Genomic DNA, 27,062 nt, shown 5'->3' with positions numbered 1-27,062 from the left:
CCTGGAGGTGTCTCCATCCCCAAGACTCTGGAGGGGTGACTGGGTGGCTGCGGTGAGGGGAGAGTATGGAGGGGAGGGGGGCCATCAGGACACGTGGGCTGGGGGTCAGGGGCTGTAGTCAGCCATGTCCCCCAAAGCAGAAGTCCCCTGTTTGAGAGAGTCGGGAGCAGGCAACCTCGCACTGACCCCTCTGGGGGCACCCAGAGCTTAAAACAAACAAGGCTGGAAGCAGCACGGCTGCATGACGGGGCGCCCAGGGCCTGGGTGGGGGTTGCACGTGGCCCCTCCCAGGAGAAGAAAGGAGGAATAAAAGCCGCGTGGGAGGCTGACTGAGGGCCGCCACCATGGGGGGATGGGAGGAAGGTGGTGGCCGTGGGAGGTGGGGCAGGGCCGCGTGGGGTCCTCTGGGTCCTCTGGGTCCAGCCGGACCTGGTGGTGCCACCGGAGCACCAGTGAGAGGCAAAGGGGGTCTGTGAGGCAAGGGGGGCTTCCAGGCCCTGCACATCTCAAGAAAGCAGCCATGAAGTCTGGGGACAGGAGCGGCTGACCTCCCTCAGGGGCGAGCAGTATCGCTCCCAGGGCAGAACTGCCTGCTCTGCCTGCTGGAGGGGGACAGGGACCCACCCTGGCTTAGGGACCCCACAGCGCCCTGAGGACCAGGAACTCGCCCCTGCTCCCAGCGGGAGGAAAGGACCAAAGCAACATCCCTCCTGGGGACTTGAAGCTCGAATTGACTGAGTACTTACTGGATAGAAACTGGCTTAAACTGAGAGACTGTTCAAACTGGAGCAAAGCGAAATGCTGTTATCCAGATGATACAAGCTCTGTTTCTTGGGGGACCCTGAAGAAGATTGGGACGATTATGAAAATTGAGACACAGCCATATTTCCTTTGCACACTTTGGTTATCCGCTATTGATACTGACATGCAAGCTGGGAGCGCTGGCTCACACCTGTAATCCCAGCACTTTGAGAGGCCAAGGTGGGCGGATCCACTTGAGGTTAGGAGTTCGAGACCAGCCTGGGAACATGGTGAAACCACGTCTCTACTAAAAATACAAAAATTAGCTGGGTGTTGTGGCGGACACCTTTAATCCCAGCTACATGGGAGGCTGAGGCAGGAGAATTGTTTGAACCCGAGAGGCAGAGGTTTCAGTGAGCCAAGATCATGCCATTGCACTCCAGCCTGGGCAACAGGGTAAGATTCTGTCAAAAAAAAAAAAAAAAAAAAAAAAAAAGCTGTCAATACTGACAAGCCCAACAAATTAGTTTTTTACAAAAATAAGTAGAAATAAGGTATGTAAAGTTTTTTTTTTTTTTGCAAACAATATATTGTGGATATTCATCAAAGCCAAAACTTAAAAATCCATCGTCTTTTAAAACTATTCCAGAGATTTCCATCCTATAATTTAATTTCATCAGTCCTCTATGAATGAGATTTACATGAGGCTTATGTTTTCCTGTTTACAAAGTAATTCTGCAATGAACATCCTTGAATAGTGATTTTTGCAAGAATGTCTTCAGAATCAATTTCTAGAAGTGGAAATTGTGGGAACAAATGGTATATGTATGTTAAATTCTGAGGGGTACTTGGGCCATCTTTTGATACTGGTGGAGGCTTTGGGAAGTTATGAAGAGAGGCGATGGTGGAGGCTGGGTGCAGTGGCTCACATCTGCAATCCCAGCACTTTTGGAGGCCAACGCAGGCAGATCACGAGGTCAGGAGACCGAGACTATCCTGGCTAATTCGGTGAAACCCTGTCTCTACTAAAAACGCAAAACATTAGCAGGGCGTAGTGGTGCACGCCTGTAGTCCCAGCTACTCAGGAGGCTGAGGCAGGAGCATTGCTTGAACCAGGGAGGTGGAGGTTGCAATTGGACAAGAACGCACTACTGCACTCCAGCCTGAGCAACAGAGTGAGACTCCATCTCAAAAAAAAAAAAAAAAAAAAAAGAGAGAAATAGAGAAGCAATGGTGGAGGGTCAGGCCAGGGGTTGCTGTGGGGGGAGGGAGTATTCTCCCTTATTCAAAATGTTCCTCTCCAAGAACTGGAGCATTGTAAGTTAAAAGTCTAATGAATTATAAGTGACATATTTACAGAGTTTATACATTTCTAAATCTTGAACTGGATTACGATAGCGATATAGGAGTTTTAAGTTAAATTACATTTATATTAAATTAAATTTCCTCAAAAAACCAGTACAAAATGTTTCCACAGGGCCGAGGTTGGCAAGAATCTTTGGCATATAATCAATCAAAGAAAAAATAGGTAAGTTGGACATCATTGAAACCAAACCCTTTTGTGCTTCAGAGAATACTATGAAAGCAGTGACAAGAAATAACTGGGAGAAAATATTTGCAAATCCCACATCTGATACAGGGCTTGCATTTAAAACATGTATAAGTAATTATTCCAACTCAATAATAAAAAGACAACCACATTTAAAAATGGGCAAAGGATCTGAATAGACATTTCCCCAAAGAAGACGTACAAATGCCAACAGGCATATGAAAAGATCCTCGACCTCAGGCATCCTCAGGGAAATGCAAATGAAAACTGCTATGAGATACCCCTGCACAGTGATGAGGACGGCTAGAATAAAGGCAAATCATAACGAGTCTTAGTGAGGATGAGAGAAGCGGGAACCCTCATACACTCCGGTGGGAATGGAAAATGCTACAGTCACTTTGGAAATCAGCTTAGCGGCTCCTCCAAAGGCTACACATAGAGCTTGCGCATGACCCAGAAGTTCCACTCCTAGGTATGCACCCAAGAGAAATGAAAACATACATCCACCCAAAAACATGTGCATAAAGGTTCATAGCAGCATGCTTAATAAGAGCCTAAAAGTGGATGCAATCCAGATGATCAGCAGCTGATGAATGGATTAATACGATGTGATCTCTTCATATAACACAGTATTATTTTGCCTAACAAGGACTGGAGTACCATCACAGGTCACAACCTGGGTGAACCTTGAAAAGATTATGCTAAGTAAAAGAAGTACAAAGACCACATATTGTACCATTCCATTTATGTATGATGTCCAGAACAGGAAAATTATAGAGACAGAAAGTGGATTAGTGGTTGCCTAGATGTGGGGGTAATGGGAGGAGGATGAGGGAGTGAGAGCTAAAGCGTTTCTTTGAGGGGTGATGGAGATGTTTTTAAATTGGTTGTGGTGATGATTGCACAGCTCTGTGATATGCTAAAAGCCATTGAATCGTACACTTCACATGGATGAATTGCATGATATATGAATTATATCTCAATAAAGCTGTTCCCAAATAGGTTTTTTTGTTTATATTATTTTATTTTATTTTGAGACAGAGTCTCGCTGTGTTGCCCAGGCTGGAGTGCAGTGGTACAATCTCAACTCGCTGCAACCTCTGCCTCCCGGGTTCAAGCGATTCTTCTGCTTCAGCCTCCAAGTAGCTGGGATTACAGGCCAGCACCACCACGTCTGGCTAATTTTTGTATTTTTAATAGAGACGGGGTTTCACCATGTTGGCCAGGCTGGTCTCGAACTCCTGACCTCAAGTGATCCACCCACTTTGGCCTCCTAAACTGCTGGGATTACAGGCATGTGCCACTGCTCCCAGCCCAGATAGTCTTTTGATTGGGACCTAATCATAATACAATGGAGAAAGGAGAGTTGGTGGTCGCTGTTTCCAGAAGCCCCCAATTCTCACCAGGATCGTTGCTGATGAGCTTCTCAGCTCTGAGACCTTAAATGTCCCAGATATTAGGTTGTGGCTCATTCTCCTCCAGCATAACTCCTTTGCATTCCACACAGCAAATGCCAGCCCCGCCAGACCAATTGTCCCAGAGGAGGTGGGGGACATCTTAGCCTTCTAAATCAAATGGAAAATTTCCTGCCTTCCTATTGTCAATTCCTGCCCGGGACTACGTGCAGCAGGGATGACAAAGGCCACTTCCTTTGCATTCCTCTGGACTGCGTGCTTGGAGAACAGAGGGGCGTGCACGCCGGCGGAGGGAGGTATGCAAACATGACATGAAGTCAGGGACACAGTCATCTGGCAAATGAATGTACTGACAACATGCATCCCTGGCCATGCCCCCAGGGACCCCATGGTTTGGGTTGCTGTCCTTCTAAGGAGACATACATCTGCTTTTGAAAACTCTGCTTTGTCTGTGATGAACTTGAGCAACCCAACGAAAAGAAAGGATCTAGTGAACATTTAAATTCAACTTATTTCCTGTTAGGCTATCCTGTAACGTTTGTAGAACACTTAAGCATTTAAAAAAATACAGTTACATGCAGCATGTGTGTGCTGCTTTTACATTCTCTCATTTCTGCAATATTCCAATCTGATGGATCAAGATGGTCCTTTCTTTGCTATTTTATTTCCTTCCTTTCTTTCCCTCTCTCCTTCCCTCCCTCCCTCCTTCCCTCCTTCCTTCCTTCCTCTCTCTCTTTCTTCTTTCCTCTCTCTCTTTCTTTCTTAAGATGGAGTTTCACTCTTGTTGTCCAAGTTGGAGTGCAATGATGTGATCTCAGCTCACTGCAACCTCTGCCTCCTGGGTTCAAGCAATTCTCCTGCCTCAGCCTCCCCAGTAGCTGGGATTCCAGGCGCCCGCCACCATACCCGGCTAATTTCTATATTTTTAGTAGAGACGGGGTCTCACCATGTTAGCCACACTGGTTTCAAACTCCTGACCTCAGGTGATCCAACTGCCTCGGCCTCCCAAAGTGCTGGGATTACAGGGTGAGCCACCCCGCCCAGCCCTCTCCTTGCCATTTTCAATGGTCATAAAGCGTCTCATGGCACTCCGGAATTTGTTTAGCTGTTGCCTCTATAGTTTGTCTGGTTTGTTTCCAGTGTTATATTGTGTGCAGTTGCAGCTACTGTGTATTTATTTGTACATATCAGTTTTTTTCTTTGAAATTATTTTCTTGTAGTATATTCCCAAAAGCAGGATTATTGGGCCAAACAGTTCCATAGCTCTTGTATGTATTGCCTGCTCTTTCTCAAGAAAGAAAGAGAGGAACACCGTAAGAAACCTCCACATACGTGTGTGCTTATTTCCTGAAAGTCCTGCCAGTATTGTGCTTTATTCTTTAAAAAAAAAATTGTGCTAGCTTAATAGACAGGAGATTGTTTTAAGTGACATTTCTGTCATTGCTGGGGGTTTGAAATACACCAACTTGGCATGGGCCCAGATGTCCACAGGTCTGTGTGAAGATCCCAGCACGAAAGAATGCAGCAAGCCGCACCCAGAGGAGAAAAAGGGGTCAAATAAGAGGCAGCCAGCCAGTGGTGGCTGCGTTTCCCGACACCATGAGACTCACTGCAGGGAGGCTGGGACCTCACGCATGAGACACACTTGATGTCCAGTGAATGCGGACTCCATGTACTTGGTCCCTGAGGGGAGATGCCAGTAATTCTTTCTATTAGTATTGGGCGTATGAACAGTAAGATCCTCCTTACCTTCTGGAAGGAGGTTGAGGGTGGCAGACCCAGCTTGGATTGGAAGACTGGATTTCGATGGGCTCTGCTGGTCTTCAGGGCGTACCCTGGGAAGCTACACAGGGACTGGGAGCTTGGCTCTGCCCCTTCTTCTCCCACTGAGGATGTGTGCTGAGGCTAAGCCCCTCCTACCTCCAGCAACGTCGCCCCTACAGCCACCTCCCGCCCAGACACAGGTGAGCTGCCTGAGTTCCAGGAGGTCTGTGCAGAGGGAGGTTTTAAGCCACAGAATTCCCAGCTGGGCGCCCCCAGGCAGGAGGTAGCCTCAGTTCCATGCACGTTTTTGATGGTGGAGATTCTCAGGGCCAGCTGAAGGTGATCCCAACTGGAGAGCCACAGATTCACTCTGTGGATCCACAGGCCACAGGCCACAGGCCACAGATCACCTCCAAGCCTTCAGACCTGCTGTTTCTCTGCCTGGGCGCCTCCTGCACCTCACTCCTCTTGTTAAAACCTCTAATTTAAACATCAGCTTTTGCAGGAAGCTCACTCCTGACCTCCCCTTCTGGGTTAGGAGCTGCCTCTGGGCTCCCAGAGCACCCTGCCCTTCCTCTTCCTCGCGCCTGTCATACTGGATCATGGTGGCTGGAACCACGTCTGACCCATCTTGGTATCCACCTTAGTACAGTGCCTGGAACACGACTTGGTTTGTGGAAAGAATGGATGAATATGCCACAGAATGAAAGGGTGAATTAATTAACCCTGAGACTTAGAGTGTCCACCAGGGCCTGTGGTTTGTAGCAATCTTGAGTTGAACCAGATATTTGTGAAATCTCTAAGACACATGAGCCATCAGGCTCTCTTTGCTCCAGAACCGCACCGTGGAGATGGCCGAGTTGGACTCCCAAGTGGGGAGAAGGGAGGTGGTCTGGGACCTGGCAGGCAATCAGCTCTACAGTTATCTTTCAGCTTTAGTAAAATTAGAATCATTTCTTCCTAACATACGTCAGGCTTTAGTTGTTTATTCCTGCAACCTCAGCATCCCCTTAGGGAATGAGGCTAGAAAATAAAAAATAAACAAAAATGATCAATCAAAACTTTGTTGTGAGGAAGCAAATTTTTTTTTGGTCTATGTTGGTCTAAAAAGACCTTACAAAATATCCCTGTATCACAATGCAGTTTAGGTCCCCGAGTCCTCTCATCACCACACTCCATTCAGTTTAATTCGCCAACAGTAATGAGCAGCTTCTCAATTCTGGACACAGTGAGAGCCAAGGGTGGGGTTTCTTGGGTTAGGGTTGGGTCCAGAAATTCTAATTTGAGACAATCTCAGGAAACGCAAAAAACAAACCCAAAGTGATCGGAGCTGGGAACTGTGCTGAAAGCTAGGTCTAGAGCAAGAAGGGGAAGACAGAGGGTGGCCGGGCCACAGCTGTCAAGCATTTAGTTGACAGGAGCAGGGAGGAAGGGGTGAGGGCGCTGCGGGGCAGTGGGAAGCTGCACAGTCTTGTTTTGGCAGCGGCTGCCTCAGAATGGTCTCAGAAAAGCCAACTATGTCAGGAATGGAAAGAGCTTCCAGAAAGGGAGAGAATATGGCCATTTCCTTCAAGAACTTCCTCCAGCAGGAAGCAAGGACAGCAGACATATAATCAGGCCAGGAGTCATAGTACCCAGAACGAACTGGAAAGAACAGATCTGATTTTCCCATCCACGACTACCTAACTTTTTACAATGATGACACAAACATTGACAATATCTATTTAGTAATTTGAATAAGATGCATGTTAGTCTTCACTCAAGCAAGAGTTTACTTATCATGCCTTTGATAGTAAAGATGGTTGCAAAAATCAATCTATCTTTTAATTTTCAAAATTTTAAAGTTGCACATACTTTGTGGAGAAGAGATAAATCGATAAACTAAAAATTCTTGCAACAATGTTTTTTTGCAGAATTTATAATTGTTTTAGCCAGTTGCAGATTCTTTAGAGGAATAGGTTAGGTGAGATATAAATTATAAATTAATTTTATGTTTAAAATATAATAAATAAATAAAATGTTGCAGCTGGACAGAAACGAAATAAAAAGACTTTACGTTTCTTAAGTCAGCGTTTTCTCAAACTGGGGTTCACAAGCATATTATGAAAAGCCTAAAAATTATTTCTCTGTAAATTCTTCAAGTTGAGAAACATTAATACCATATTCTTATCATTAAAGTCCATTCTTGTTTTTTTCTGAGCTTCAAAACTAATGACACATTAAAGCTTTATTTCATATTTTGTAATATTTGCATGGCATTATATAAACTCTCTGGTTGTTAAATATTTACTTCTATTTTTCTTTTTCTTGAGGTGGAGTTTTGCTCTTGTTGCCCAGGCTAGAGAACAATGGTGCAATCTCAGCTCACTGTAACCTCCGCCTCCCAGGTTCAAGCGATTGTCCTGCCTCAGCCTCCCAAGTAGCTGGGATTACAGGCACCTGCCACCACGCCTGGCTAATTTTGTATTTTTATTAGGGATGGAGTTTCTCCACGTTGGTCAGGCTGGTTGTGAACTCCCAACCTCAGGTGATCTGCCCGCCTCAGCCTCTCAAAATGCTGGGATTACAGGTGTGAGCCACCGTACCTGGCCTGTTTTTTATTTCTTAAAGCACTTTTGTTTCTCCACAGCAGGTCTTAAAATTGGCCAAGAAGGTTTTTTTTTTTTTCTTTTTTTTCTCTGCAGGATCATGGTTTTCTCCATTGTTATTAAAGATTCAAGTAGGGGTCGCATGAATCGCACACACAAAATTAAATATATTGCCAGGCGGGGCGGCTCATACCTGTAATCCTAGCACTTTGGGAGGCCGAGGTGGGTGGATCACCTGAGGTCAGGAGTTCAAGACCAGTCTGGCCATCATGGTGAAACCCCATCTTAAAAAAAAAAAAAGAAAAGAAAAAAAATTAAATATATTTCTCTTTTCCTTATTATAAGGATTTCTCTTTTATTCCTCTTTTCCTATTTATCTTGTCACACAGCATTGCAGCTGCCTCACCTGAGCCACAGTAGATACAGAAGGCATGGACACTCAGAGATTTGATTTGTTCGTGCTCTGAAACTCACAGCAAATCTCATCACGCCAAACTCTACTCCCAAATCCCTGTCCAAAGCCCACAGTCCTTTGTGTGACATGACTCATTCATTTAACACTTCCTGAGCACCTAACATGTGCAGACATGCTCTGATGGCTCTGGATTCACCGAGGTGAAAGGACAGACGCAGCTCCTGCCCACAGGAGAGAAGGACAAAGACATAAATGTGTCCATGGTCGAGTTTCGGATTGTTGAGGTGATGGAATCCAGAGTGACTGAGGAGCTGCGGCCGGAGGCACCACCTGAGATGGGACCAGGCGTTTGTGAGGCTAGAGGCTGTGAAGTCCAAGAAAGGGCTTCTTGGGGATAGGAAATGGTGGGGAGGAGGACATTTTCTACTAACTTCCAACTGAAATTTAGCATTTCCTTTCATTATGAGTGTGGGCAACAAACCATGTGGTCTAGGAGCACTGGTAGTTTGACACCAACAGAAACCACAGATGTTTTCATGTTATATGGCAGCTGTTGCCAATATCTTGAAATGTTTACACATTTTACCACTGAGACACCATGGTACTTGTAGGCCCTTTGCTAGATCTCGCTATTTAATGTGTTGAAAGAGGGCATCTATTGCTATTTTTTAAGTGTTGTGATAACTGTATTTCAATGTCATTGGTTGCCTTTGTCATCCTGTGTATATAATTGATGCCTTTAAAGACATTACTCTGGGCCGGGCACCGTGGCTCACACCTGTAATCCCGGCACTTTGGGAGGCCGAAGCGGGTGGATCATGAAGTCAGGAGTTCAAGACCAGCCTGACCAACATGGTGAAACCCCGTCTCTACTAAAAATACAAAAATTAGCTGGTCATGGTGGCACGTGCCTGTAATCCCAGCTACTCAGGAGGCTGAGGCAGGAGAATCGCTTGAATCCAGGAGGCAGAGGTTGCAATGAGATGAGGCCACTGCACTCCAGCCTGGGCAACAGAGCAAGACTTTGTCTCAAAATAAATAAATAAATAAAAAGACATTACTCTAAAAAATGACCCATAAACCTCATTTAGTTGCACAAGGGATTAATGGCTCAACAAAGAGTGAGAAGCCCTGAGCCCAGCCCTTCCCTTGCGGCTGCCGCTGGCCCCCCGCCTGGGAATCTGCTGGGGCCTTGTGGCCTCACACATGCTGTTCCCTTCCCCTGTGTTGTCCGTTCCCTCCTCTCTGCTTGGCATTCAATTCTGGTGGCTCCCATCATGCTTTGCATGGACATGAAACATCACCAACTTTATGATGTACCCCCTGGTGATGCTGCACAGGATACATGTCCTAGTCAAGTGCTCAGTCTTTCTTCCCACTCCTTCCTCCCCTCACCCCACACTTGTCACACGGCGTCGCAGTTGCCTCTTTGCTTGTCCACCTCCTCCTTGAATGGTCTGTGAGCTGCTTGTCAGAGAGGACCCCTCTTCTCCATCCCTGATCCCCCGTGTGTGACACGCTTATGACAGGCACTCAACACAAGAACACGTAATGCAGGAAGAATAGATGGAGGGACGGATGGGTGGATGGATGGACGGATGGATAGACAGACGGATGGATAGACAGACGAATGGACGGACAGATGGACAGACGAACAGACGGATGGATGGGTGGACAGATGAACAGATGGATGGATGAATAGGTGGACAAATGGATGGATGATGGATGACAGATTCAGATGCAGGTGCTAAGTATTTCACATGTACAATCTATTCAGTGTTTACCCGTTAGAAATAATATTTTCCTTCCAGCAAAGGTTGGGGGAATTTTTGTGCTGATCACATGCACACTCTTCTCCCATAGGAGGATCGGAGGGAAACTTGGCAAGAAACGCTGCTTCTGGATCCGGCCCCCCAGCCGCAGCCCCAGATTGAGCAGGTGGGCCAGTGGCCGCAGGAACCACGGTCGCTGACCAGGGTATCTGATCCTCTCAGTCTGAAGGAAAGTGAGACCTTAGCACAAACACCATGGATGGCACAGCATGGGAAGGAGCAGCCCAGTGAGAAGCACAGAGCACTCGCTCATATCAGGGGAGGAGGAAGAGCAGGGTCTCCGGGCAGGCAAGCCTTTTCCATGGAACGAAAACCAATTATAGAAGAATCCAGTTGCATAAAGACTGGAAGACGGCATCTGTTTCTGCCAGTGTATTACAACAAACAACCCATCCGCAGATGAAATGCACTTTCACAGCTGCCTCTGAAGATGGGTTTGAAAAACCAAATACAAAATAAAAACAGGAACTCCCATTTACTGAGAGCCTACCACGTGCTGTGAGACTTTCTATGCTATCCCTCATCTCTGCTGTGAATGCTGGGCACAGTTATTACCACTATTTTACAGACTGGGTGACAGGCTCAGAGAAGTCATGTTGCCTGAGGTCACATAGGTTTAAATAGCAGAGTCAGAATTTGAACCCAGGTCTTTCTGATCTCAAAGCCCAAGCTCTTCCATTTGCATTCAATTAATCTTTAATGTATGAAAAAGTTTCATCCTCTTGGGGGAGAAATCCACGTAATAACTCAAATGAGACCATCTTTATGTGTATCAGGTGGGGACTTTCAATGTCTCTTTTACCTTGACTGGGTAAAATGGTGTCCCCTTTGGGGGAGTTTGACCTGTGGGCTCTGCCATTGCGTGGGGCAGTCTGTTGCTTTCCCAGCAGCCTCTGAGCTGGACACAGGATTACTACAGACAACAGGGACTTTATGAAAGAGGAGGCCATGCCAAAAAGTCTCACTGCAATCCGGTGATTGCCTTTGCAGGGGAATTTCAGAGAGAAACGCCCTTCAGCCCCCGTGAGTGCACTGTTTTGGGAAAGCCTGAGGGGAAAAACCTGCTGAGAGAGCAAGGAGCTCTTGCATCTGTGGCCCTTGGGGGGCTGGCAGCAGTAGGTGTGTGTCAGTGGGAGGTGCAAGGCAGGCCTCCTCCACAGCCCCGCACGCCCCAAACTCAGCCACGCTGGTGCCCGACACCCTGCACTGCTTCCAGCTGGGACTTCATACCCTCCAGGCACTAAAGTATCTGGGACGCAGTCAGCTGCCTAGATGGGTCCCCAGGAAGGCTTGCGGTTCTGGAAAGGCCTGTTAAGCATGTGACCTGAGCTCCTTGAGGTTCAGGCGGTGGGTCTGACCGAAGCAGAGTTTTCCCTCCCCCAGCTTAGGAGGGATTTCCCACTTCTCCCTGGCGAGTGTCTGAGGGTCATGACTGCCAGGCTGGGGGCCGCAGGTCCTGGAAGCGCGGGACGTGCATGCATATGGGTGTTCATTTGCTGTCTTTGCCATAGTTGATTTCATTTAGGCACTGGATACATGTTTTCTGCCAAACTCTATCACACTTCAGCCTCCATGGAGACAGGGACCATGATTGCTTGTTAACTGTGTACCCAGGGCCTGACCCTGTGGCTGGCCCTAGATGCCCAGTGAACACTTGTTGAATGAGTGGCTCACACTATAGTTGGTCTGTTTAAAGTATGAGAGTGAGGGGATTGCCACCATCTTCTGTGTAAATGATGCTCCCTGGAGCTGTGCAACGGAAGTGCTCCAAACAGAAGGGCAACAGCAGAGCTGACTCAGCAGAGCTGACTCAGGCAGTGGTGCAAGTTCCAGTTTTAACTTTTGTGTCCAGAAAGTCCCGTGTCTCAACTCCTGGCTGGGGCTGGCATGGTCCCAAAGTCTTTCGGATCCTGTTTCCTTCAGGGTCATTCTAGGAAGCAGGACCAGAGCCCTCCTGTTCATGAAGTCCAGGGCTCCCTGCCATGGTCCCCGATTGGACCCACCCAAGGCCCTGACTGTGCTCCTGTTGCCTCTACCCAGGGTCAGACACTTCCATGTCACATCTTACCCTCTCTGCCAGCTCCCAGCATTCCTTCCAGGACAGGGCAGGTGTCTGGTTACTGTTTGCATGGTTTAGTCTCTCTCCTGGAGAAAAGGGCAGATATTCTGACTGCTGGGGCACCAGCTGGGGCTGTGGATGCTTGCTAGAACCCAGCAGCGCAGCAGAGGGGACCGATCCCTGGAATCCGAGTCTGGAGGCCAGGTCATAGTCTTGCCACTGATCCTCAGCTCACTAGAAAATGAAGGCACTGTGAGGCCTGAGGTGTTGGCTGCCTCCAGGGCGCCGTGAGTCTCCAGACACCCACCTCTTCAGGAGCAGCTGCCAAGGCTGTCACTGATTCGCAATGATTTTCCCATATGTTAACTGGAAACTTAAAGGAAACATTAGCTACGAGGGTTGGGAGCTTAGATTAATATTTAGAAAGGATTTACAAAGAAAAGAACCCAGTTAATCCCAAGATAGAGGTCTTTTCATTTCTATTTGTGCAGTGGGTGGAGACAGAGTCCCTGGCTAGGACAGTTCCCGTAATCTTCCCTGTAAAGCCCCTCTGCTGTGGCAGTTTCTAACTTTACAGCCACGAAGCCAGCATGTGCTTCCCACGGCTTCGGCCCCCACTGCCGGAGAATGCATGCAGGGTTCTGACTCTGGTCCAACCTGACTCTGGGATTGCCAAGTGAGTGCTGACTTTAGCAAATAAAGCTTCAGGGCAAAACGGAGAGGCAGCCATGATGGTGGCCTCAGATCACTCTTTACAGCATAAAAGATTAAGGCCTGGACTTCAGTGTGAGACTGGCTTTGAACTACTGTTTGGCAAACGAATTGGCTTCCTTAAGCCTCAGATTCCTCATCTGTTAAATGGAGATAGAAATGGAGTCTGTATGAGAGGGTTCTTGTGAGAATATGGCAGCACGAAAGCTCTTAACCTAATCCCTAGCAAGCAGTAAGTGCTCAGTAAACACTGGCTATTTTTATTATGCTTTTGCTATGGTTTGAATGTGTCCCCTGAAGTTCCTATGTGGGAAACATAATCCTCAGTGCAATAGTGTTTAGAGGTGAGGCCTGATGAGAGGTGATTAGGTCAGAAGGGCGTTGTATTCATGGAGCACTTAATGCTTGGGAGTGAGTTATCTTGAGAGTGGATCGTTATAAAAGTGAGTCCCTCTTGCCCTCTCACTCTCATCCGCTATTGCCCTTCCGCCTTGAGCCATGGCATGACACAGCTAGATGCCAGTGCCATGCTCTTGGACTTCCCAGCCTCCAGAACTATGAGCCAAATACATTTCTTTTTCATTTTTTTCAGATCAGATGGGTAACGTGCTGACGTTGTAACAAGATTCGAGCGTGGCACATCTCACACATGCACGTGAACACCTAATCATCATCCTCAAGAACTACGAAGGGATCAAGCCAAATACGTTTCTGATAAATTACCTAGTCTCAAGTGTTCTGTTACAGCAGCACAGAACAGAGACAGCGTGATTCTGTCCCTCTTTCCCTTGCATGTTGCACAACAGGATGATCCCTTCACTACCCAGAACTGATGCCTCCCATTATTTCTTAGACATTAGTACCTTGAAAGTTTGGCATAATATTTCAGTTAGGGCCTTGGAAGACAGAAACATGAGATAACAAGGCTTTCAGAAACACTCCACGCCCACCCACCCGGCTACAAAAAGGGTCTGTTTCCTGCTGCTGGAAATACACACACTCCTCCTTGCCAGTGTCCACACAAGCAGAGACCAAGTTAATATTGACTAGGGTTCCCCTACTTCCTCTCTTAAATGCCATCACCTGAAACGGATGGAGGGCACCTCTGGAGCCACTCACAGCTGAGTAATTACGTGGAGGCAACACATCCTGGATGTCTTCATTCATGCACCCTCTGGGCTGGGAGCTGAGGGCAGCAGCAGTGAGACCTCCTGGAGGGGTCTGCACATACCCCTCTGGATCTAGCCTGGTGATACTTTGCTGGGCTGTACCCCTCCCACCACCTGCTATCATTCCATTCACCCCCTGAATGTCCTGGGCAAAAAGTGTCAGGCCAGGGGAAGGAACCTTCTGCTGGTGGCTCCCTAAAGATCCTCTTATGTAGGAAGCCACTGCCTGCAAGTTTAAAGTTCCAGCTACCAGATAAGTATTAGTTTATACTTGTTTACATATTTTTTCCTTTGAGTCTCTGGTTGGCTTTCTTTTTTCCTCCAATGGCCAAGAACTTGGATTTTTTTTTTTTCCTTTTTTCTTTCTCCAAACCCTCTGATGAAAACTTCAGGAGCACTCAACTAATAGATCGGCTGGTAATGATAAAATCAAATGCATCAATTCGAGTAACTGATAAGTACTATAAATCTAAAAGCAGTATATATTTTTAACCACCATCATCTTCAATGTCTGTAGGTCAAGCGGGTGGTGTTTGCAGGATTGGAACAGAAAGGCATAAGGGACCACTCTACATTTCAGACAAGTCACTTGAGCAAAACAGCAAAAATCAAGAGATAGGCACCACAGGAGAGGGGTTGGCAAAATCCAGACCAGCCTGCCCTTCTGCCTCCTCCATGGCCTAGAGGCTGAGCATCAGCCGTGGGGCTGGGCTTGGCTGAGGATTCTGCAAACCTGTGCTCCTGGCAGCAAGGCCAGACAGCCCCGTTCTCAAACTCACAGGCATCGGTGTGTGTGAGATGTGCTGGAGGAGCTTGGAACCTGCGGAATCCTGCCCCCAGCTCCCCAGAGCACCCCCCGCCCCGGATGTGCAGTGTCTGTGCTTGTCATGGAGTATCACTTGAACCCGGGAGGCGGAAGTTGTGAGCCGAGATTGCGTCACTGCACTCCAGACTGGGCGACAGAGTGAGACTCTGTCTCAAAAAGAAAAAAGAAAGAAAAGATGTGTACAGTGAGATTATAATACTGCATTTCCTCTGCATCTTTTTTTTTTTTTTTTGAAAAAAGGATGTTCCCTTCACTACCAGAGCCGATGTCTCCCATTATTTCTTAGACATTAATACCTTGAAAGTTTGGCATAAATACCAGTTAGGGCCTCAGAAGACAGAAACGTGAGATAACGAGACTTTCACTGCAACTTCTGCCTCCCAGATTCAAGCAGTTCTCCTGCCTCAGCCTCCCGAGTAGCTGAGATTACAGGCACACGCCACCACGCCTGGCTAATTTTTTGTATTTTTAGCAGATACAGGGTCTCACTATGTTGGCCAGGCTGATCTTGAAATCCTGACCTCAGATGATCTGCCCACCTCAGCCTTGAAAAGTGCTGGGATTACAGGTGTGAGCCACCGTGCCCGGCCTCCACTGCTCTTTTCTATGTTTAGATACACAAATCCTCATCACTGTGTTATGACTGCCTGCAGTCCTCAGTGTAGTAACGCACCGTATAGGTCTGCAGCCTAGGGTCAACAGGCCATACCACACAGCCTCGCTGTGTAGCAGGCTACGGCATCTAGGTTTGTGTAAGTCCATTCTGTGATGTTCACACAACAACAAAACTTGCCCAATGACTCATTTCTCAGCACATGTCCTCGTTGCTATAAACAGTCACCATTATATGACTGTATTATTTCTTCCTAACTCACTGCATATCAGTGATTCCACACTGGTAGCCTGGAATTGGCCACGGTGAGAGTATTGACACCGTGGAAATGGGCAAAGGTTGTAATCCAGGGCTGCTAACCTGACCATTGCTGTTTTAAACATTTACCGGCACACTGCAGGCAGGGGAGGGGAGAACCCAAAAGTTTAGCTGGAATAAGCTCCTCAGGTGGCTTAAATGCAGAAGCTCTGCCTGGAACAACACTGTGCAGTATAGACTCAGAGGTCCAGCCCCAGGTACCTCTGTTCTCTGGGTGTATTAATGCATTTTCACACTGCTGATAAAGACATACTGAGACTGAGCAATTTACAAAAGAAAGAGGTTTAACGAACTTACAGTTCCATGTGGGTGGGGAAGCCTCACAACCATGGTGGAAGGGAAGGAGGAACAAGTCACGTCTTACGTGGATGGCAGCAGGCAAAGAGAGAGCGAGCTTATGCAGGGAAACTCCCCCTTATAGAACCATTACATCTCCTAAGTCTTATTCACTGTCATGAGAACGGCATGGGAAAGAACTGCCCCCATGATTCAATCACCTCCCAATGGGCCCCTCCCACAACACGTGGGAGTTCAAGATGAGATCTGGGTGGGGACACAGCCAAACCATATCACTGGGAGAGGAACTGAGGTGCTGCCTCCGTGGCTCTGTAAATGACTCCATGACCTCAAGCCAGTTACTTGCCCCACTGTGCTTAGCCCTATCATCTGTAAGAGTGATGCACTCAGTATGTACCCCCACTGTGTGATTGTGAGGATTGTTAAAGTCTCAGAACAGTGCCCAGTATGTAGAAGGCTTGTGATAATTGTTACCTATTATTACGATCTAACAAAAGAAAGTTCATTCTGTCCAGCAGATCATCTTTTTTCCTTTTATATCATTTTTTCTTATGAGAGTCCTGCACAGTCTTTGTAGAAAATTCAGAAAATAAAAATAAAGCCAGGAAAAAAAGCATCTATTTCTAGCACCCTGTGAATATTCTGGGGTGCCTTCAGCCTGCTAGTCTTTCCCCCGCACCTAAGAGATGTCATTCTTGATGCCCTTCTGGAAGGGGATGCCCTTGTTCGCTAACGTGTGAGGCTTCAGCAATACTTCCTCTCCCATTCTAGGCAGGTGGTGAGTTCAGTTCTATTTAAGTCCATTACTCATGCTCAGACACTCCAAGACAGCTGGCTTTGTCACCATGATGAAAAGCCACTGGCAATGGGAATGGCATCTATAGTGTTGGCGTTCTATATTTACTTTCACTATCATTTAGAAGGATCCTTCTAATCCATTTATTAGACAAATATTTGTTGAACACATAGCAGATACAAGGTATTGTGCTATGAGGGCTGTGGGGTTGTGAGGGTAACAGCATGTCTTGTCCTTAACAATGAGCTTAATAGAATTAGCACTGTGAATTACTATTTAGTAGGATAAGAAATATTAAGAAAAAATAAAATATAAATTTTCTTTTAAGGAGGGCACGGTGGTCACACCTGTAATCCCAGCACTTTGGGAGGCTGAGGCAGGCGGGTCACAAGGTCAAGAGATCAAGACCATCCTGGCCAACATGGTGAAACCCCGTCTCTACTGAGAAAAAACAAATACAAAAACAAAACCAAAAATTAACTGGGCATGGTGGTGCACGCCTGTAGTCCCAGCTACTAGGGAGGCAGAGGCAGGAGAATCACTTGACTCGGGAGGTGAAGGTTGCAGTGAGCCGAGATTGCGCCACTGCACTTCAGCCTGGTGAGAGAGAGAGACACCATCTCAAAAAAAAAAAAAAACAAACCAAAAACAAAACATATTTTAATCAGATAAAATCGTGTTTGGCAAGAGGAATCTCTCATCTTCACCTGTGTATCAAAGTGCCGGGGAGGCCTGTGCCTGCTAGGAGAGAGGGAGGCTCTTCCTGGCAGCATTGCTGGGCGCTGCAGAGGAAGGCGGGAACACCTGTGATGTCCCAGGTGCTCCCAGTGCCCTCCTCGCTGGAGTCTGCTGCCTTCGGATTCAGCAGATACTCTTCCCACAAGATGCCAAACCAGGCCTGTTTCTTCTTTCTGTGCTCAACCTGTGGGCCCAGAGTAAACTTGCCCATTGTCAGAGAAGGTCTCAGCCAGCCGGGCTTGGAGAGAGATGTGCATTGACCTCCAGTGCTTAAGGGGTTTTTAAAGGGTAATTTTGACAACGAAAGATTTGGCTTCTCTGCTGACTTCAGAATCCAAAGCCTTTGCTGGACATCTTGGGCCTCTGACTTGGTCCTTCCTCAACCCTCTCTTGCAGGGCCAGGGTCCACAGCTCCTATTGCCAGCCGGTGAGGTGGGGGCTGCTGACAGCAGCAGTCTGGCTACAGTTTGGCTTGAGGTGGTCTTGTCTGTGTGGTTTTGTACCCTACATGACAATAGAGGCTGAACTCCCTGCTGGTAGTCTGCCCTGTGGGCAACCCACCTTGGAAAGGGACCTTCCAGCCCCTAGTTGGGCTGATGCCACCCAGAGCAGAGACAAGTGGTCCCTGCTGAGTCCCAAGCTGCACATTCATGAGCAAAATACATAGAAATTTCCAGCTGGGTGCAGTGGCTCACGTTTGTAATCCCAGCACTTTGGGAGGCTGAGGTAGGTGGGTCACCTGAGGTCAGGAGTTTGAGACCAGCCTGGCCAACAGGTTGAAACCTTGTCTCTACTAAAATTACAAAAATTAGCTGGGTGCGATGGTGCGTACCTGTAATCCCAGCTACTCGGGAGGCTGAGGCAGGAGAATTGCTTGAACCAGGGAGGCGGAGGCTGCAGTGAGCTGAGATCACACCACCGCGCTCCAGCCTGGGTGACAGAGCAAGACTCTGTCTCAAAAAACAAAAAACACACATACATAGAAATGAGAAATGATGGTTGTTTTAGTGCCTAAGTTTTGGGATGGCTTATTACGGGATGTTTATCAACCCTTGCCCTGGACTGAGGCATTCTTCAGGATGGGTGACTTTCAGTACTAAAATCCTGACAGTCCTGGGCAAACTGCGATGGTGGTCACCCTAAGCTTCCATCAGTCTGCTGACTTCTCCAGTTCTGTTTCTGAGATACATGCGTCTACCCCCATATTGTAGATGAACAATCCTGAGACAGACACAATGTAGCCCCCACACCCTGCACAACATGGTGATAATTATGTCTGCTGTCCAAATTTCACTGCATCCCCGCTCTGTGAGCAACCTCTCAGCACTGATTCCGGAACTGAAATGGGGTGGGAACCCTCCCAGCGCCGCATCCAGACTGCCTTCAAGTTTTCCACTCCTGCCCAGATGCCTGCCTCAGGGCTGTTGCCTCTGCACGTCTGCCTGGAACACTCACACCCCAGCTCTTTTGACTTCTTTCAGTCCTCTTGTTTCCTGATGGCCTCTTGAGCGACTGTGAGCCCAAAGGGGAGGGGTCGAATCCAAACTGTTCAACACTCAGTACCTGCTTGGCAGGAGGGGCTCACGACATATTTTTTTAATGCTGAAAGAATAAATGAGTTGGGGGAGTGCTAAGAGGTGATGTAGGCTCAACTCCCACCACAGCAGAAACCCCTCCGTGGTAACTCGGGCAGGTGAGAACCTGTAGCTTAGATGCCTGTAGCAGGGAGAGCTCACCATGTCACGGAGCAGCCTACTCCATTAGGTTTCAAAAACTGTTTCAATGTGATATTAAGGATCATCTCCCTGTGATCGTGCATGCCTGCTCTCCAGGTCTTCTGCTGCCCTGACTGCCTCCTGGAAGAGAGCTCTAGCTTGCCATATCCCGTCCACTGGTGATGAGGCCCCACACAGGTCTCTGGCCTTCTGGATCCGGGTATCTTTTTGCATCCTGGAATGACTTATTTCAGGATGGTGAGGGCACCAGTATATCCTCAGGAACTCTGAAAATTTGTAAAAATTAAGGAAGAGTTCAGCTGGTGGCATACTTTTTAAACTTAAGATGATGGGAAAAGCTGAAGACAGTACCACTTCAAATCTAAATCTTATGCAATCTTATTCAAAGTAATTTGGATACATCGGGATCCAGGTTCTGTCTCTCTGATCTCCTAGAGACACCATACAAGATCATCTCTGATCCTGGACTCCACTTAACTGTTGCAATGTGTGGGCAGTGGTTCTATTTCTCCAGGTTGGAGCCTCCCAGGGCAGTGGCTCCACCTTTAGAGACCTTTCCGTCCTGTGGGCCCATCTGATTTTATCTCCTCAGAGCAGGTGCAGGATGCCCAGGGGAGAGGAGACGCAGAGGGGAGATGGTGCAGCCCTGGGAATCTGGGGCAGGTGACCTCTTGTCCTGGCCTGTGTTCTCTGAGGGGTCACCCTCTGCAGAAGTATGCTCTCAAGGTGTGGCCTCAACCAAAAAAATAAACGAGATGAAGCCTCAAAGCTCAGCCCCATTGTGGCTATTGTGTTTGTACCAGAGACTTTTGTCTGAGAGCTGGCAGGAGTTTTGAAGCCTGGTGTTGCTCTGTGTAGGCTGCTGAAATGACAATGGGGACAGCTTCAGCTCTGGACAAAAAACACTTCCCTGGACGCTGAGACATCCTGCTTTACCCCCAAGTCCTTAACGAGGATAGAGAAAACCCGAGTGAATGCTGGAACTTTCTGGGACGTTCCCTTCCACACTCAGTAGCCCCTGGCATCAGCCTCGGTCCTTTTCATTTTAATCAGCCCCATAAGTCAGCCTCTACCTTTCAAAGGACTCTGGGAACCTTCCTGCCAAGTCCTACTGAGCTCCTGCGACACTCGAGGATGTGGGCCAGGCTCTTGTGTAGGTTAAGGAAGTCTGAGAAGAATAGAGATTATAGGAAACAGTCTACCTTTCTTTACAAGGCCTTGTTTTGCATCCCTGAAATCTCAGATTCAGCTCTTACAATGAAGTCCTGTTGTAGAAAGAGCTGGTCTTTTATCACCACTTAAAATCTAATTAATCCATATTGAAGCACAAAGATTTCTGTTGTATTTTAGGGTGAGGGGTCATAGAGCCCTCTTTGTTCATCCTTAGACTTATAATCATCAAGCATTGGGGATATAATTTTACCAAGCAAATTGGAAGGTAACAGATCAAGTCCTTATCAGAAAGCCTAACTCATAGTTTTAACAGAGTCCTTCGTCCTTTACATGAAACATTATATTCAAGAAGAACAAAAACGCATTTCAGAGTGCCCAAAGAGTTAAGGACCACAGCTTATATTCCAGGCAGCATAGAACTGAGATCGTCACATTACTGTCCACTGCAAAAGACAGCAGCTCCTATAGGGGCGGCAAAGTTCTAAGACTGTGGCAATGGCTTTAATCTTTAGGATAGCCATGCAATTTGTTGGACTTTTATTATCTTTCCTGGGATGGATTTTATCCATTATTACAACTTATTTGCCACACTGGAAGAACCTCAACCTGGACTTAAATGAAATGGAAAACTGGACCATGGGACTCTGGCAAACCTGTGTTGTCCAAGAGGAAGTGGGGATGCAGTGCAAGGACTTTGACTCCTTCCTGGCTTTGCCTGCTCAACTCAGGATCTCCAGGATCTTAATGTTTCTGTCAAATGGGCTGGGATTTCTGGGCCTGCTGGCATCCGGGTTTGGCCTGGACTGTTTGAGAATTGGAGAGAGTCAGAGAGATCTCAAGAGGCGACTGCTAATCCTGGGAGGAATTCTGTCCTGGACCTCGGGAATCACAGCCCTGGTTCCTGTCTCTTGGGTTGCCCACACGACAGTTCAGGAGTTCTGGGATGAGACCGTCCCAGACATTGTCCCCAGGTGGGAGTTTGGGGAGGCCCTCTTTCTGGGCTGGTTTGCYGGACTTTCTCTTGTASTAGGAGGGTGTCTGCTCAACTGTGCAGCCTGCTCCAGCCACGTTCCCCTAGCTTCGGGCCACTGTGCAGTGGTACAAATGGAAGATGATCATCAGCAATTGGAGACGAGAAACACCAGCCTGAAAAACTAAGCCAGAAACGACAAGCGTCTGCTGTGCAGGAGGAGCCAGCTCAATGCTGGGTTTGGTAGGATTTCCCACTATCATCATCTCACTATGCTTCTTGTTTTCTAAAATGTATTTTTTCCTGTGGCTAGTAAACTATAATTTCTTTCTAGGACTGGTGAACCACTTCTATCTTCCACTCTGAGACCAAAACCAATCAAGACTTAATAGTAATGACACCCATTACCATGGATGAGTTTTCTCGATTTTAAAATGGTGACTGCATAGAAGTGGTAAATAAAGCATTAAATTAATCCTTATGTACCTTTGAAGGTATTATTCATATGGAGCTGAATCATTTTGGCATTCATGTACTTCTTTCAGGTGTTTAAGGTAACCTAGTACGATAAACCTGAGGTCCTGTTGCATATTCATTTAAAATGCACGACATCTTATTATATTAAATTATCATTGGCTCCTTAAAAGCTTTAGAAGTAAAAGGTGTAGACACATCTCCTTCGGAGTCAGAGATCTCAGTATCTCCATGAAGCCTTTTTTCAAAATGCAGCCACCTTCAATCATGCCTTCTTTACTATGTCAGAAGCAGGAGGGCCATCTTGTGCTTTGGATGAGTCACGTAGACTGGGCCGCACAATCGTGCTTCTGCATCCTGTGCTCTGTATTTGATGGGCAGCACTTCTGGCTTCGCCGGCTCTGCAGCCTAGGGGCGCGCAGCAGGCCAGGCCAGGTGTGCGGGTGGAGAGCCTCCTGGGAAGGCTGCCTCACCGTGCAGCGTACCGCCAGCCCAGACGGTGCGACGACAGAGCACATATTCCGGAGCCCTTCATTTTATTTGCACAATGAAAATACTTCCTCCTTTTTATCAGCAATACACATAGTTCCAACAAGAACTATTCATCGCAAACTGTTGGCCTGGAGATTTCTTCATGAAATATTTTGTATTTGCTTGGTACATGGCTCAAGGAAATTCTTGTATTTGTGCCAATCAGGGAAATAAACTGAACAATAAACGACACTGAAATAGAGTGTTAGGCAATATGTATCTTTGTTTTTTGTTTTTTAAAAAAAACCCACTGAATTTTTTTCCACCCACAAACACATGGAAAGTGCAGAAACCAAAGTTAATCTATGTGATGTATTTGCATACGTTTACAAACAAGACAAATTAAGACAGAAACATGTTCAGAATTTAACCTGATTAAATATTTAGTTCAGTCCTGAGCTTTTGGTAGTTAATACAATATAGATAAAGCAATAGCAAAAAAATTTAATTAATTTGATTTGCATGCTACAGAGATTCAGCTAAACTTTGTTCATTTGGCTAGCAATATTCTTTTTGTACCTGTAACACTTAAGATTCTGATATACAAAATTGTAATAATATACTGATAATTCAAACTTGAGAACTAAATATTACATTCTTTTTTACCCTGTGTGAATAAATTCTGCCTTTTAAAAATAGTATTTATAATATTAAAATTCATATTTGTCCATATGGTTTTGTGATCAAGTTATTAAAATGTTTTGTCACTGTGATCATTTGGGTTAGTACAAATATGACAAGATTATTAAAAGCTGCCTACAAATACATAACACTATTGCTGACTTTTAAAGTGTAGAAAAAGGATTATATTAAAATAAGTTCATCTTTCATGTTAGAAATGAGGAAATTTTGTAAAATACAACAACCAAAAGCATCTTGGTCACAACTGCTAACTACCGGCCTGAGACAGATTTTATTCTTTAATACTTGTCTGAAACTTTTTGTATTACAAAAAGTCAACAGCTAATCTGATGAAAGACTTATAAAGCTGTAAATATTCCAATATAGTCTCTTCTGTGTCAAATATTTAAAATGGCCAGAATCAAACTATATATTAAACAGAACATAAATAAGACTGTAAATAAATAAATGAAGAAAATAAAATTGTATGGAACAACTACACATAATTCTATAGACATTTTCATGGTCAAACTAAGACTGGAAACAGCTCACCTTCATTTACCTCTATGTTAAATAAACTTCTGCCTTTCACATTTGACCTTGACAGGGTGAACTGTGTTCTTTCTCTAGTTTTCCTTAGTCATCTAATAGAATGAACTGAGCAGCCTTACAGGACTGTGTGCAGTCAATTCCCTGGGCTGGTTTTTGTTGAAAGTAGTGTCTGTCATGTCCAGTTATGTCTTCAGAGAAATCTGTATTAAGTGGTGGGACATTCAGGAAAAAATAAAGTTCTAGGCTCAGAAGTTGCTTAATTTGAACTTCGATTCCAATAACATGAACTTTCCAAAACATATATAATTGATTTCGAGAAAATAAAAATTCTTGCTAGTGAGCATTCTAACTTAGGAACACATTTTTTTTTTAAGAGGTCCATATCTTTAAGACAATTTTGCATTTCTTAAAAAAATTGATTTCATTTGCTGTATTAGATGGCGAACCCAAAATTGTTTCTGAGTGGTAAGTATGGTTTAAATGGCCTAAATACTATTTATTTTAAAAGCTTTGATGCTGTCAGAGGTGCACTGAGGATCTGTTTTTTTAAGATGTGCCTGGGTTGGGTAAGCTGAAATTCTAAACTGGAAGACACATTAGTCAGTTTATATCTCTAAACTTGTTCATCCAAAATCGTCTTTTTTATAAACAGCTTAGCTTATTCTTCAGATTAATAATCCCCCCAGGCACAGTCTTCCCTTTGCCTCCCAACTATTTACCATAAATTATAGATCGAATCCCCTAAAAATGAGAGCTATGAAGTAATTTCTACTAAATGTTAGAAATCTGCTTGATAAACTCTTTTTTGTTTTTGGCAACTTTGATTCTATCAAGACATCGTTTCCTCTCTTCCTGGTTACACCAAATGAGTGCTGATGTGTTTCCCTCCACACCTCCAGCTCCCTCTGTCCTCAGAACACAGGGCCTCCATTTGGCACCGTGCTTAGACTTAGGACAAACCACTGGTGCAAGCCAGAAACTCACATTTGAACATTTATGCAAAGTCAGGCCGAGTGAGAGAAAGCGGCTGCTCATTTGATGAGCTTATTTGCATGTGTCTCTGCATGGCTGGTGTTCTTTCTTCTCCCTGCCCTCAGTGTCATGAATCCCAAGATCTTTAGTGTAGCCAAGAGCAGTGCTGCTTTGTACACTTATATTCTTAAGAGCATTTGGTAGTTTATATTTTAGTTTTCTTTAGAAAAATACAAAAGGACAAAAAGGAAATTGTTTTAAGAAAATCAGGTGTTCCTGCACAGGTGATGGCCATGAATGCACCACCCATTTTGAATGGACTTGGAACGCTGCACTCCAGCTCATGCTCACGCTGCCCTCCAAATGGAAAGCGCTCCTCTCCTCGCCGGTGCACAGATGCCACGTGGCGCTGCTGCCGTCGGCACAGCCTACTCACAGCAATGGAAAGGAGAAGCAAAACTACCTGCTAAAACAAGTTCTTTCTCCAGTCGGCTCAACGGTACACACGTGGGGTCCTGCCTACATTCCATTTTTACGAAAGAAAGCCCACTGGCAATACGTACATACTGGGCAACATTTGTGTATCAGATTATCCCATTTTTCTTATCAATTTTTTCTTTTTTAAGCATATAAAAATTACACTCAAGGTATTTTACAAATTAATGTGTTGAAAATCTAACGTGAAATAGAAGTCCTTCAAGAGTTGACAGTCATATTACCAAAAACAAAACAAAACAAAAAACAAACAAACACCAAAACAAAAACCAAACAGATCTTCAGTCTTTTACCCTCCCTAAGAAAGTGAACAGATGAAAAATAATTTCTTAAGCCACATAATCACACATCATCAGCCGGCAGGGATGGGATGCTTATCTTTGCTCTGGTGAAGTAGGCAATCTTCTCCCTAGATTTGGAGTGAGAAATAAATTGACTTACATATGATACTAAAAATTATCTAGGACCGTCAAAACAATCCCCATGACCTGCAGGGGCGGTGATGTCTCTACACGCACAGGCAGGAGCTTTTTCCCTTAAGCAAAACTCCATTTGAAATCAAGAGAGCCTCTGCCTGCTAAATGTAGGGTATCAAGGAGAACAGCAGCTCTGGCTCACGGAAGTCACCTACAGACCAAGCCTCTAAGTTCCCTTCAGGGAACCTCCATCAGGAGGCAGTTTTTAAACTAGCAGGGATTTGGTCTAGGATGAGTGTTTCCAAACTAGGCAGTAGAGGGCTCAAAAGGCCCAAAATTCTACATGGAAACTTTTCAGTAACCTCTCAGGAAAGTACATAATACCGGGAAAATCTTTAAAATTGATACCATGCCGAGGCAGGCACAACCTGATGAGTGATACCACAACACAAATGAAAGGAGGAGGAGGAGCTTACTATCTGAAAGGCAGTAACTGCCCTTGTCTCAAAGCAGAGGAGAAGCTGAGAAAGGGCAGAGTGGCTTTCAGGTGACGAGCATACTGGGGAAAAAAAAAAAAAAAACAACAACAGTGTGTCTATTTTCCTACAAAACTTCACACTGTACATGACATGCCGTCAGCACATATTTCCTCAGGGCATATTACATGCAAGGGGCACGTTGGACCTCCCTTGTGAAAGAACAGTCCAGATGGAGGAGGAGGAGGTGCAGGTTAGAAACCAGAGCTGAGGCGGGGTGTTCCGAAGACTGAGAAAGGATAGAGAAGAAAACGAGGAGAGAAAACGCTGTGGACACTGGAATGAGCTACTGCTATGAACAGTGTCCTTGACATTTGCTCAATTCCGTAAGAGGGAAACAAGAACGAAACGCACCAAGAGTGTGGGCATGATGTCACTGGAGGCCTTCAGTGCAGCTGGCAACTGGGGTGTTAAAAAATACCTGAGTGAGTTGCCAGTGCCTGCATTTGAGACACTTCCCATCGAATTCTTAATTTCTAACTTCTCTTGAAAAATAAGAAGGCCAGGGACCATTGTGTTCCTGATTCCAGGACAAACAAGCGGCTGGGGTGGTGCTGGGCAGAACGCCCAGACCCCACCACTGCGCAGTCTCTCACCACCCCAGGCCAGGCAACGGCAACTGTGCTAATCCCTCGCACAGGCCGCTATGCTGCCAGCGCGGTCTATCTACTGTGGGCCATCTCATCATTCCCATCACTTGCCTGGTGACGTAATGCCTTTGGATCCTAAGGGAAGCTGGGAATGTTCATGGATTC

At 46.0% G+C, this 27,062-nt stretch overlaps 2 protein-coding genes and 1 non-coding gene across 8 annotated transcripts in view; 1 reads left to right on the top strand and 2 right to left on the bottom strand.

The window, feature by feature from the left end:
• Positions 1–13,665: 13,665 nt before the first annotated feature.
• Positions 13,666–13,769, bottom strand: LOC116565331. Its single transcript, XR_004275390.1, has one exon. It is a non-coding gene; the product is annotated as a small nucleolar RNA U13 (small nucleolar RNA).
• A 7,465-nt stretch (positions 13,770–21,234) lies between these two features.
• Positions 21,235–23,058, top strand: CLDN22 (claudin 22). The gene has a single exon (XM_032298723.1). It carries the CDS (start codon positions 21,236–21,238, stop codon positions 21,896–21,898), a length of 663 nt encoding a protein of 220 aa, XP_032154614.1. The 5' UTR covers position 21,235; the 3' UTR covers positions 21,899–23,058.
• Positions 22,919–27,062, bottom strand: part of WWC2 (WW and C2 domain containing 2) — a 210,803-nt gene continuing 206,659 nt past the window's right edge. For 5 of the 6 annotated variants that reach the window (XM_032298720.1, XM_032298719.1, XM_032298722.1 and 2 more), the window contains one exon: positions 23,014–25,764. In XM_032298720.1, coding sequence (XP_032154611.1) covers positions 25,698–25,764 — 67 coding nt within the window. In that variant the 3' untranslated portion in view covers positions 23,014–25,697. Of the gene's footprint in view, positions 25,765–27,062 lie in introns of all 6 variants that reach the window. The other variant, XM_032298717.1, reaches the window with a different exon arrangement.

The sequence above is a fragment of the Sapajus apella genome, unplaced genomic scaffold (assembly GCF_009761245.1).
Source record: "Sapajus apella isolate SASKATOON/1434 unplaced genomic scaffold, GSC_monkey_1.0 scaffold39, whole genome shotgun sequence".
NCBI lineage: Eukaryota > Metazoa > Chordata > Mammalia > Primates > Cebidae > Sapajus > Sapajus apella.
The sequence above is the reverse complement of the archived record's forward strand: the minus strand, read 5'-3'. Positions and strand labels throughout refer to the sequence as shown.